The 12,247-nt window shown below is 41.2% G+C and overlaps 1 protein-coding gene across 2 annotated transcripts; it reads left to right on the forward strand.

Moving 5' to 3' along the window:
• The first annotated feature begins 508 nt into the window (after positions 1-508).
• LOC116719425 (RING finger protein 122) lies at positions 509-12,231 on the forward strand. Of its 2 annotated transcripts, XM_032561935.1 has the most exons (8): positions 509-1,251; positions 1,431-1,630; positions 1,730-1,794; positions 4,144-4,297; positions 7,278-7,320; positions 8,108-8,149; positions 9,099-9,181; positions 11,386-12,231. In XM_032561935.1, exons 3-8 carry the CDS (start codon positions 1,770-1,772, stop codon positions 11,504-11,506), a joined length of 468 nt encoding a protein of 155 aa, XP_032417826.1. In that variant the 5' UTR covers positions 509-1,251; positions 1,431-1,630; positions 1,730-1,769; the 3' UTR covers positions 11,507-12,231. The 2 variants fall into 2 exon arrangements, with proteins under 2 accessions (XP_032417826.1, XP_032417825.1); XM_032561934.1 differs by having other exon boundaries at positions 511-1,251; positions 1,431-1,794.
• The last annotated feature ends 16 nt before the right edge of the window (positions 12,232-12,247 follow it).

The raw sequence follows: 12,247 nt of genomic DNA on the forward strand, positions 1-12,247 counted from the left end.
CCAGCAGCTGTTCTCCTCAGCGGATTGGCAGCCAGGCCTGCTGGTGTGGGGGTGTGTCCAGCTTGTGATTTTCAGCCTGCATTTTTTTTTTTAAATTAATATCTTTTCATAAATTCTCCCGTGTTTAAGATTTCTGTTTATTCCATAGCTTTTTATTTTTTTTTTATTTTTTAAGACAGAAATCGTTTCTTTCCTACCTGACCTCCATTTCACACACTCTGCTTTGTTTTGGTTGTCAGGACATCAGCCATGCGCGCATCATTGGACTCCCTTGACTTTGCTGCAAGTCTCTCTCTCTCTCTCTCTCTCTTTCACTCACACACACATATATGCATGGGAGTGTATGGAGGAGGGAGAGTGGTGGAGGGGTGGACGAGAAACGCAAAAACGCACGCACGCACGCACGCCGTGCTCGCAGCCGCCCCCCATTCGTCAGCGTCTGGCTCATTCTGGCTGGCCTCCGCCTGCAGATTGGAGGACGGAGGCTGCGAGGGAGGGCTGACGGAGAAGAGAGTTGCGAGGCAAAACGGCTGGTCACATGAGCAGAGATCTGTTTACAAACCCGAAGCAGAGCAGCAAGAGAGAGGAGCGAGGGAGAGGAAAGAAGAGGGGGGGAAAGGCAAACTGCAGGCACCATTATGGACTGAAAAAAAAAGGAGCAAAGAGGGGGAGAAGTCTGCCATGACAAAGCCAGCTGGAGGTGCGAGAGGCTGACAAACACACTCCGCCTTTGTCTCAGATTTTTTTTTTCTCTTCTTTCCGTCTTTTCTTAATCGAAGGAGCAGATGGTTAGAGGGAGAGTAGGATCCCCCCTCCCTACGCACAAACAAAACACACGCACGTATCTTCTCCGAGTGTCACACAAACACACAGCAGCTATAGAGGACTGCTGGTGACTGCATGGAGCTGTCCTCACTTTGTTTGCTCTTGGAGAAGGAGAACGTCGCTGCCTTCATCGCCGAGGAGGAGCACCGACTGCAAGATCGGAGGACTGGGGGAAGAGGAGACCGAAGAGGGGGTGAGACTTGTGAAAATCCCCTGTTAGAAAAAGCTGCTTTATAGGAGGAAGACAACAGCGCAGATTAATGTTGGATTATTGCCTTCGTTGAGGGTTGAGGATTTGTCATTTTAACGCTGGATGCCATTGTAACTGGTGAGAGGTTGTGGTGGTGGGGGGAGAGAGGAGACGACACCGCAAAGTGACGCAAAGTGAAGTCAAGGAGGCTCTTTCCCCTTCTCCCTGTTAGAAATGTGAGTATTTCCTGTTTGCAAGCTGCTTGTTGTTTATGATTCAGTGAGGTTTTGGCTTTTTTTTTCTTTTTTTTTTACAATAACAAGTCCTCACTCGTTTCACCAGGCCTCTGCTCCTGTTTGTTCTCAGCCATGTTTCTTTGTTTTCTTCTTCTCTCTCCTTTGGTGACATCATTCAGAAACATCTTGAGGTCCCCAGACCCAAATCTTCGCCGCCTCAACTCAACCCGGAGTGGTTAATCCAGATTTGGGAGAATGCTGTGCAGCCCAGACTGCTGAGCCAACAACAACAACAAAAAAGAACCACACCTCCCGAGGATTTCTGGACTCTGAAAATCTCCCATGACTTGTTTGTGAAGGAGCTAACGCAAAAATCCAGGTCAGGGAGAGAAACCTTCGCTAAGAAAGAAACAAATTACGGCATCTGAGACTCCGGATCCACTGCTTCTGGCGTTTCTCCAGTCTCTTCTCCTGACAGGGCCCTGAATTCACTGCTGCCTGCTTGGGAGTCGAATTTCATGCAACCATTCCAATGGTGTAACGGTAAGTGAGTGGATTTCACCGCCGACCAGTAAATACACGCGAGTTGGTGGCAGTCTGCAGACTTGACTGACGAGATTGAAACAGAGCAGGAAGTAATATGCGTGTGATAAAGCTGAATTCAAGGATATTTTAAACCTCTCTTGTTATTACTTTCTGGTACCTGTTGTCTTAAGTTGCACACTGCAGGTCAGTTGGCTGAGAAAAAAAAAAACAAAAGAAAAACTATAAGACAGACACATTTGGCTGTTTGGAAATATTTCCAGTCGCAAAAACACCCTAAGAAGCTTTAATGGCCATGTTGTGGAAACCAAAGGAGCGTCGTTGGTAGCTCTAATAAAACTAATGTTATTTTAGAACTACAGTTGGAAAACATAAGAACCGCATGTCACAAACTGTACATCCGTTTAAAACTGTGTAAGGCAGCGAACTGCAGGCTACCTGCCCGCCTGATTAACTGGGTCATATCAGCTTGGCTTGGTCCAGTTACCCGTACACCAGCTGCTAAAACCATGCCAAATCAAACCAAACCAAACCAAACCTTCACACCGTTCACATGGATTAACCCTTAAAATGTAATCTTGACATATTTGTTCCTAAGAACACAAAATGTCCTCTCCCCAAAATCTGTAAAAATATTAAACATTGATATTTTTCCCACTTTATATGTCCGATAATCTCAAACTGATCACTATCTGTATGTCACTGGTTTTGTGTACACGCAATGTATATTCGTTTGAAACTGTGTAACGTCTGACGCTCCCTTCGGATGTCCCTACTTGACCCCGTACCCTCATAAATCTCCTAACCCGCCCCGTGCCATGACAAACTCACCCCCCCTGCCCGCAGCCTGCAAGCTGGACCCATTCCCTCACTGTAAAGAGTGACACATGGTCACTTAGAGGCTGGCAAACAGCATCCTGTACAGCAAATTAATAGGAACACATGTGGTCTGTGGAAGTGGGGCTTCCTCCTCTATGGTTTGACCAAATGGTGCTTTTTTCCCCCCCTAAGAGTACGTTCTATTTAGCACACCCCCACTTCGTCAGCAACAAATCCCAACCACACGGCCTCCCCCACACACTCTGACACACACCCCCGCACACGCCTGCACTCACACTCTGCCAGTCATCTCGGAAGATTCTGTGGAACAGATGGTGTCGTGACAGAAGTGCTGTCCATCCTTCATGTTTGTCTTGTTCACAGGCAATTAAAGCTCAATCCTGCGAGCGCCTCAGTTGCCACCGCAGTGCCAGGCGCAGCTCCCCGGACACACCTGCGTGTTGCGTTTAAACCCACAAGACGTTTTGTGCCCGTCAGCACCAAGCGGACGGGGATCTGTTGTTGGTGGACTCTGGTGTTTTAGGTTTTAGGCTGATTTGTTAATTTATCGTCTTTGCGCTGTTAATGTCGTATTGTTTCAGGAGGGCTTTGAGATCCTCTGGTGAATTCGATGAGAAAGTATCTTTTTTCTTTATTGAAATGCCAGATAAGGGTCGATGCTAGAGGTGTGCTTATTTTGGTATCGATCTGATAGGGCCAGTATTCCCGACCCCGATACTCATTATCTAAGTATTATATCAAACTTCTGACCTTTGTGAGTTATTGTGGTTTCTCTTTTGAATTACTTTGTTAAAGCCCAACTAATACTTTAGTCTAAACTTGTGTGTATTGTTTTATAGATTGAGAATAATTCAAATAAAAATCTTCTTTGCGGTTCAGTTGAGGAACTAGAATACCAAAATAAATAAAAATTTCAAGAAGGAATCTGAAACTAAAGTATCGATCTTATCACACTGATATTGTAACAATACCAATACAGGCTTGGTATCAATATTATCAATATTGTGGATCCATTTGCTCACTTTTACCAGAACCGACTTTTCAATAAACCGTGTTGCTCGGATGGAAACAATCTGTATTGTGAACCACAAATCACCATCTTTATGCTATGTTTACAATGAATACACCAGTTTTTGTTTGTTATTATTTTTTTGTAAATGGTCAACAACGTCATCACATTTTTGCTCTATTTCTAATAATGTGCAACTCTATTGTGGGTCTTTGTAATCCAAATATGGTATGGCTCACTTTAGAAACACTAAAGGAGCTTCTCACAAAGATTGTGAGGAAAAAGTTGCTGCAGAAAGCATGTTTATTTCAATGTTTCTGTTGATAAAGGCAACAAAATGTCAGTTTTAATACAGTAAACACATGCAGAAACATATTTTTAAAAAGTGACATAGCAGGTTGCAGTTACTCATTTGAAACGACAAAAGAACAAGGGGAAAGCTTTGGCGTCATAAACGCACCGAGTGACAAACTTGTGCATTTGAACGCTCTTCTTGGCAGGATGCCTTTGTGGTTTGAGTTTTCATCGCTCTGAACACTACTGCAGCATGACGTCTGACATCTACCACCTCCCCCTCAACGTCTATGTCATCGTCCTGGGCATCGGCCTCTTCGTCTTCATGCTCAGCCTCATCTTCTGCTGCTACCTTTTCAGGTAAGGTCGTTCGTCCAGTAGCGGGGAGAAGAATCAGACTGAAAATAGATTTGGCTAAAGCAGATGAAAAGAAGAAGACTACTTAAGTAAATATTTTTAGAATGGATATAAATCTCACTCTCCACTAGAATCAAAACCTGCTATTTTATGTTTGTGACCTTTTCCTCAAATAACCAGCATTTAAGCCTCTAAGTGACCAAATTCGGGTTCGTTTGTTGCTCGTTAGCAAATTATTTCTCACCAACTCTGCAGGTGGATTTGCATGAACTTAGCAAGTCGAGACCTTTCACCTCGTCCTTTGATGTTCAGCCACATCCCTGCTGCCTCGGTTTTCTCGCTTTCCGCGCACGTCTGTGTTACTTTCAGACGGAGCAGGCAGCTGCTGTCTGTGAAAGCCACTAAGCGACACCTGTCCGGCCCCAGAGGGCAGAAAGACAAAACTGGCGACAAATTTGATGAGGAGGAAGCCAGGCCAAAAAAAGATATTAGAGAAGTATTAAAGAAACAAAAAAAAAAAACAACAATTGCTGTATATAAACTAGTTCTGTGACTGTTTCTCAATATGTTTATGCACAAACGACACCCTTCATGTATATTGACATCGCTGGTAGCTGAATAAAGAGCTTTACATATTTTCTTTTTGCATAAAAAAACCATTAACTTCCTCATATTAATTTATTAAAAACACATAATTCCACAAACAGAACTATTTATTTTTAATAATCATCTGTGCAACATTTATTGCCACCTCGGACATTCCAGTGTATTAAATGAAGCGAATGCCGCCAAGCCATAATTTACTTTTTTTGGTGATTTTGAATGTCTCCAGACTCTAAATTGTGTTTCCCAATTTATTTTCCCTGCTGGCATAAAAATGTGACATGATGAGAGATTGCCGTTTCTCTCATCATGTCCCCAGAACAGGAAATACAAGACAACATGCCATACTAGTTATCTTCCAAAACCCAGAAAAGAGACATTTGCTTAGGTGTGTGGGCGGTACATTACTAGCATGAAAGTCGTTAGTGTTTGACTTTGGGGTTCTTTGCCACACGGCGTTCCTGTGTGGATTCTTTCTGGGTATTCTGGCTTCCTCACGCAGTTCAAAAATATCTGTTAGGTTAACCGGTCTTTTATGCCCTTAGTTATGTGTGCGTGTGTGTGTGTGTGTGTGTGTGTGTATGCTGGAAATTTACCTGGAACTGCTAATCAGATGAGACCTATGTTGAGCTTTTTCAGAATCTCAGTCTGGTCTGAAAAAAAGAATTAAAATGTTTGATTTCCTTAAAAAGGAATTGATTTAGTATCTGAAATCTTTCCCAAAATCATTACTGAAGCCTATTTTAAAAACCGTTGACTAAAAACTACATGAGCACACTAAAACTAGGCGGTTTGGTAATTATACATGCAGAAACAAAGAGCTCCATGTTCTTTCAGAGATGTTTAGAAATTGAGGGAGTTTACCAACACTGGGCCGGAACAAGCACCTAGAGGCCATCATCTGAATTACGCTTCCAGCTTAGGTAGGTTCATGGAAGGGTTTTACTCTCAATTTTCTTTCTACCTAAAAATAACTGCATAGTACAACCTATATAAGCATTTATTTTTATTTTAAATGATTATACAGGGAAATGTCATTGTAATGGGACCAATTTCTCAAATACTGGTGTGTTCTTGTTACCCTCTGAAGTTAACATTTGGATCTGGAAGTGAGACCCAACAATAACTGTGATCCAGTTAAGAGGGAAAAGCAGTGGGATTTTAAAGCTGTTGTGCTCCATGATCAGATAAAAATAAAAAACCTTTCCACTTTATTTTATTTTAACGGTGCAGCGGCATTTTCAGAGACGGGCTGAACGACACTATGACTTCTGCTTTTTCTGCTGCTTGTCCTACGTTTAATATAGACAGCAGCCATATTGGGCTTTGAGATCAGCGGTGGTGAGAAGCTTTCAACCTTCTGTGGAGGAATTTCATTTAGTTTGACTTGAAAATTCAGAGTTTCCGATCTGAGCACAGCATTACCTCGTCTTTCCTTTCACTACCTGCTTCAAAACAGATGCTAAACCTCTGGAACTTTCTTCAGACCCAGACCTGAGAAGATTTGTTGCCCGCCCTGGTAAAAGATGTGCAAAAGACCTACAAATTCAAAGAAACACAGACAAATATTCAACCTTTTAATATGAATACCTTTTTTTCCCCCTTTGGGTATGTTAAAAAATAATCGGTTTTGACAAAATCACAAGTGACATAATTATTAGCATTCCCTATTTTAATACATGGTACTATAACTCCCCCATAATCTCTATTCTCTTTATTTGTGCCTCGGGAAAACTGAAAGCCGTGGATTACTGAAGGGGAATTTCCTAGAAACTCTTAATAAACTCAAAAAGAAGAAGACGACGAAAAAAAAGCATAAAAAATGGGCTCAGTAATATTTATTTAGAAATTGATTCTTACATAAATTGGGCCGCTGGTGATTTTGTTGAAATATTTATTCTTTATATGGGATTTCTACAAAATAAATGGCTCAACTTAAAGATTTTGCTCAATATTTTTTAGCAAAAGGTCAAGACCACTGCAAAATCTAAAACGTTTTAAAAGCTTTTAATACAGCTTTACGAGGAGAATCAACAAATATACCTTTTAGTTGACAGCTTGTATTGTAACGCTCACCCCACTTTCCTCCTTTTGACGAGCAGGATGATACAAGAGGAGAAAGTCTGGCCGGGTGAAACCCAACACCAACCCTCCCTACATCTTTAATCGACACATGACGGCTGATCTCTTCTGCTTTTAACTTTATTAAAGAGCTTCTGGACAAGCCCCATGAATTGACAATTAGCCTTGCGATTTACGTCTGCTTTGACTGAACCGAACACATTTCAGTGTAAACCTGTCATATTTGGAGCCCGTTTCTCCCCTGATGCAGTTGTCACTGTGCAGACGGCGGCGTTATCCTCTCTTGTGTCTCCCTCAGGTTAAAACAGCAAGGAACCAGGGAGCAGTTCAGCTACAACGAGGTACGTTGCACCCATACCTGTCACTGTGGGGGACTGTGTAACGCCAGGATGTACGGCTACGACTGCCGATTATATCAGTAATTGATTATTATGACAGTTAATCCGATAAAAAATTGGCACATTTGGCAGATTTTGTCATTTAATCGCTTAAGCCTTTTTTTTTCTAAAATGTTAGAAATAAAGCTCCAAATAGACAGTTTAATTCTGCCTTCAACAAGAAAATAAACATTTTATGTCCTAAAGTGCAACATTGTCACATTCCTTAAGTGAATGCTTGATCAGTTATTGCAGAGGATGCGACTGCAGTTCCAACATCCACATGTGAAAAGCTCAGCTGAAAAAGTTAAAAGTCCTGGGTAGAACATATTTACAAAAACAGGGCTATTTATTTATTTTTTGTACAGTTTTAGCTTAATTGCCGCACTGACTCTGTTTCTTCATCAAATTTCCTTTTTTCGAGTCTGCATATTCCAGTTAGCGATTAATCAGTTACTGAATTAGTCAATTGTTTCAGGCCTACAAGGTTTCTGAAGGATGTTATAAATTCATGGAAGTCCACCATGTTGCACTTTTTATAGATGGCCTTGACTCCACCTGTGTGTCAGTATTTACTCGCTGGTTTTCATCAAATGTGTGAAGGAGGTAAAAGGAAGCGACTATGTGAGGAAAAACCTTCTTAGCTCTCTGCATTAAGCTCGTGGCTCCTGCACTGGGAGAATGAACTGGAAGAATGAGAAGAGCTTTAAAGAAAACATCCAACATTTTCTCCTCGCTCTCTTCACTGCAGGTGGTGCTGAAAGGAGCCAGCAAGAAGCTGAGCCTTCTCGGAGTGAGTCCCGTTTTCTGTAAAAGCTTGACTTTTTTTTTTTCTTCTTTTTTTTAACAATGACATTTTATTTTAGCCAGAATACTTTTCCACAAGAGCTCAGATGATCCATTATGAGCTGGGTGTGTTTATTTAGTCGGGTTAACTCGATCAGCTTTTCCTTTCAGGCGTGATTAGTTGGCCGTACTGCATTAATTAGGGTGGAGATGCCTTTAAATAAGGTCAATGCGAACGCGTCTGCACAATGTGGGACTGATGCAATGACAGCAGTGCACATACATCTACAGTGTACATGCAGTCATTTTCGACCATTTAGAATATTATTGAAAAATTCCTTGATTTTAGTCACTCCGTTCACTAAGTGAAATTATTATACACACGCTGGTGTTTTAAAGCTGATATTTCTGTTAATTAGAGTGATTTTCCTCTTACTGCTACTGACAACATTTAAGGTCATAATATCATCTGAGATCAATAAAAAACATTTCAGCATAGAAATGTATAATAGCTGTTTAAAATGTATTTTCAGTTTAATTAGGGAAACGAATTAACGGAATAATTTTGATTCCCAAAATCCAGAACAATGAAACAATTTTGAATCGTCTTTAAATTCGAACCACAACCCTATCTAAGGTTGTGGTACAATTTCTAGATGCTTGGAGAAAGCACATTTATATGTTTTCAGGGAGACATTTTTTTAAAATTTATTTATGTGTCCAACTGGTCTTGTTGCTTGGAAACAAAGCAAGATCGCAATTTCTCAACAACGGCCTATTTGTTCATTAGAGATAAATGAAATTACTGTGAAATGAGGAAACACATGGCCCTCTGGTTCGAAAGAGACAGCCGTGCCGTTCAAGAACTGAAGTACATGATGCGTTCTGTGGCACACTGAGGAATGTTTTGTCCTTCTTTTACCTTAAACTAACCCGCTCTGTTTCTGTCGATGCAGCAAACTTGCGCCGTGTGCCTGGAGGAATTCAGGACCCGAGACGAACTGGGCGTGTGTCCGTGTTCACATGCATTTCACAAGAAGTGAGTGTTGCTGAGCTCTAAGGGCTTCTGGAGAGATTAGCTCCGTTCTCAGTTGTAAGAAGAGAATTTGGGTCACCGTTTTTTCAGAATGCTTTCTACATTTATAGTCAAGTTTCATTAATTCAGTAAAAGCTGATTTGGGTGCATCAAAATCGGCTTTTCAGTAAAAGTCTTCGGGTAGACATGGTTCTACAATTTGTTTCATTCTTGAACTGCGGTTTGGGAAAATTAGTCCAAGGGTCACTAATAGCTCCCGGGCCTCTCTTTGGCCACCCCTGACCTATGTGATGTCATATGTCAGATCTGTTTGCATTTCCATTCTCCTAATAAGCAGAGACTCCTGTCTGTTTCTGACAGTGGTTTGACAACTAAAATATGTCAGATTCTCATTTTCTTCAGTTTAGCCTTCTCTTTATTCGAAGGCTAAACCATTATAAGACGAATAAACAGGTGAAACAACATAATTTTCTCATACAACAGACTTCTGCTGAAACTTTGATCTCCCTCTATGTTATTGGCCATAATGAGATGCTCGTTGTTTGAGTCAAATAATTAGGCCACATTTTCTATCTCGTTCTCCTATGTTTGTAAACACTTGATTTGAGAAAATAGAAAAAAAAATTTAAAAAACAAGCCAGACGACTTATTGACAGTTAAAATCAGTGAGCACCATTTCCACTGTGAATGTGGACGAATGATTGAAAATATGAGGGATGATTTCAGAGCATGCTGCAGCGTTTCAAAATGTTTTTTTCCAGAGGCTTTTGATGAACCGAGCGCCTCGGACCGTTCAGGCTCTGCCGCACGCATTCACATAAAGGAGCGGCATATTTCCTCATCACAGCATCTGACCTGGCTTCGAGAGACTGGAGTTACAGATCTGTCAGTCGGATGTTTTGATGCTTTTCAAAGCCACGTTTTATTTTGTCAGCCTAACAGACTATCAGTAGGGATAGAGGGACTTGTCTCCATGATTTTTTTTTAGCTTATTCTAAGCTTGGCATGGTGATATATAAGGAACTGAATGGTAGAGGAGCTGTGTAAAATCTAAATGTTAGTCTGACCAATCTGGACGACCCGTCGGAACATCCTGGTTCCAACCATCTGAGCCAAACTGTGTCAAAGAAGATTGGTCTAAGTCCTGGAACAACCCAGGCTCAAGCTTGTTATAAACCAGAAGTTGGCGGAACACCAGTGTGAGTTTTTCCACAAGGTTATTATCCCAAACAGAATGAAGTTAGATTAAAGTGGGATTTTTGTGAATTTAAATTTGAGGTTTCCTCTAGGTTTTAACCGATCCAAGCTTGTCCAGAAGCCAAAAATAGAACTAAACAGTGATTTAGGGCTCTGCAGAATCAGAAACCAGCCTCAGCATTGTCATTTCATGATTGGGTAATAACTGGTAATAGAGCCCGACTGGTTAAATATTTAATATTTATAACATAGTTGTAGCTATTCTTTTTGTAATCGATTACTCTGTCAATTATTCTATTGATTATTCTGACTGGATTTGGAAAAAAGGCACATTCTGCAGATTTTTCATTTAACCAGTTCAGCATTTTTTTATACAATATTAGAAATACATTAAAAGACACAAATTATTCATTTCCTTTTTTAAATACAATGCACATTTTATTGCCTAAGATGCATTTCTTTACTAAACACTAATAATTATTTATTTTTTGATTAACCTGTTAATAAATGGATGTGCTTAATCATTTTTTTGTACTGAATTTGTACCAGGTGAAGCTAAAGGTGAAACACCTGAGGAGTTCTGGGTAGAACATATTTACAAAGAAGGTTTTTATCTTAAATGCAAAATTTATAAATTTTCTGTGCAGTTTTGTTTCAAGTACTGGTCTTATGGAGTTGTTCTTTCGGCAATTTTCTTCTTTTTTTTTAGTCCGTGTGCAAATGATTAATCGATTACTAAATTAGTTGACGATCATATCAATAATTGATTAATCATGATTGTTTCCAAGGGGCGGAAATTTGTAGACAGAGTGTGTGTAAATTTTTGATCAAAACTTTGCAAGAAAAAATATTTACCCACTTAAATTCTAGAGCAAGATTGGCATTATTTGTTTTTGTTTGTCTCGATATTCCATTTAAATGCCTTTTCTTCATCTCTTGAACGGAACCACCGTTCAAGCGGGAACGAACTGCTGCAGTAAACACACTGCTCCTGTGTTTCCTCCTCCCAGGTGCCTGCTCAAGTGGCTGGAGATTCGCAGCGTGTGCCCCATGTGCAACAAGCCCATCCTGCGGCTCCACTCCGACGCCCCGCAGGGCGCCGAGGGTCCCATGGATCCAGAGGAGGTGTGAGACAATCGAGGGGAAGAGAAAGACCCGTTCCCCCTCTCAGAAAACACCCACATTAAATACACTAAAGATGATGAACATCTCAGAAGGTAACAAGTGGTAACCATCCCACGCTGGGGCTCTGGTGGAGAGTTTCGAGCGACGCGCCTCGGCTGGGAATTGAGACATCGACGACAGCGCCGCCATGTTTGATCGGATCAGTCAGAGAGAGACCGGATGAGTAGGATTATTTCCATAAAAACAAAGTTCCTAGTTCTGCTTCCATGTTGCACTGTAACACAGCTACAAAAACAACAACGGCAGGAGAAAGAGAGAGAGAGGTGGATTATCAGGACAAGTAGAGCAGCACTGCCAGTGACTAATATCACCACAGGCACGGAGCGGGACGTCCCAGAATCAGTCCGAATGCTTTCTCTACTTTCTCAGGGGTGTTTACCAATGCAGCCAGCACAACCCATGTCAGTTACCATAGAAACCCAGTGCCACATATGCATCTCAAGTACTGCCAGTGAAGGCGAGACGCCCCAGAAGCCAGAGTTCGCCACAACATCTGGCTGAAACGCAGATGGAAGAAAAACCCCCCGACGATTTCAGTAGGAACCGATTGTGACCCCGTCCTCCTTTAAAACAGGACTCTTAGAAAACTAGTCTTGCCTGTATGTATTGTGTGTAAAAGTCTCCCTATATGATGTTATTTTGTATTTTAAATAAAGTGTCATGTAATGTCACGGTGTTGGATTTATA

This window comes from Xiphophorus hellerii, chromosome 5 (assembly GCF_003331165.1).
Source record: "Xiphophorus hellerii strain 12219 chromosome 5, Xiphophorus_hellerii-4.1, whole genome shotgun sequence".
NCBI lineage: Eukaryota > Metazoa > Chordata > Actinopteri > Cyprinodontiformes > Poeciliidae > Xiphophorus > Xiphophorus hellerii.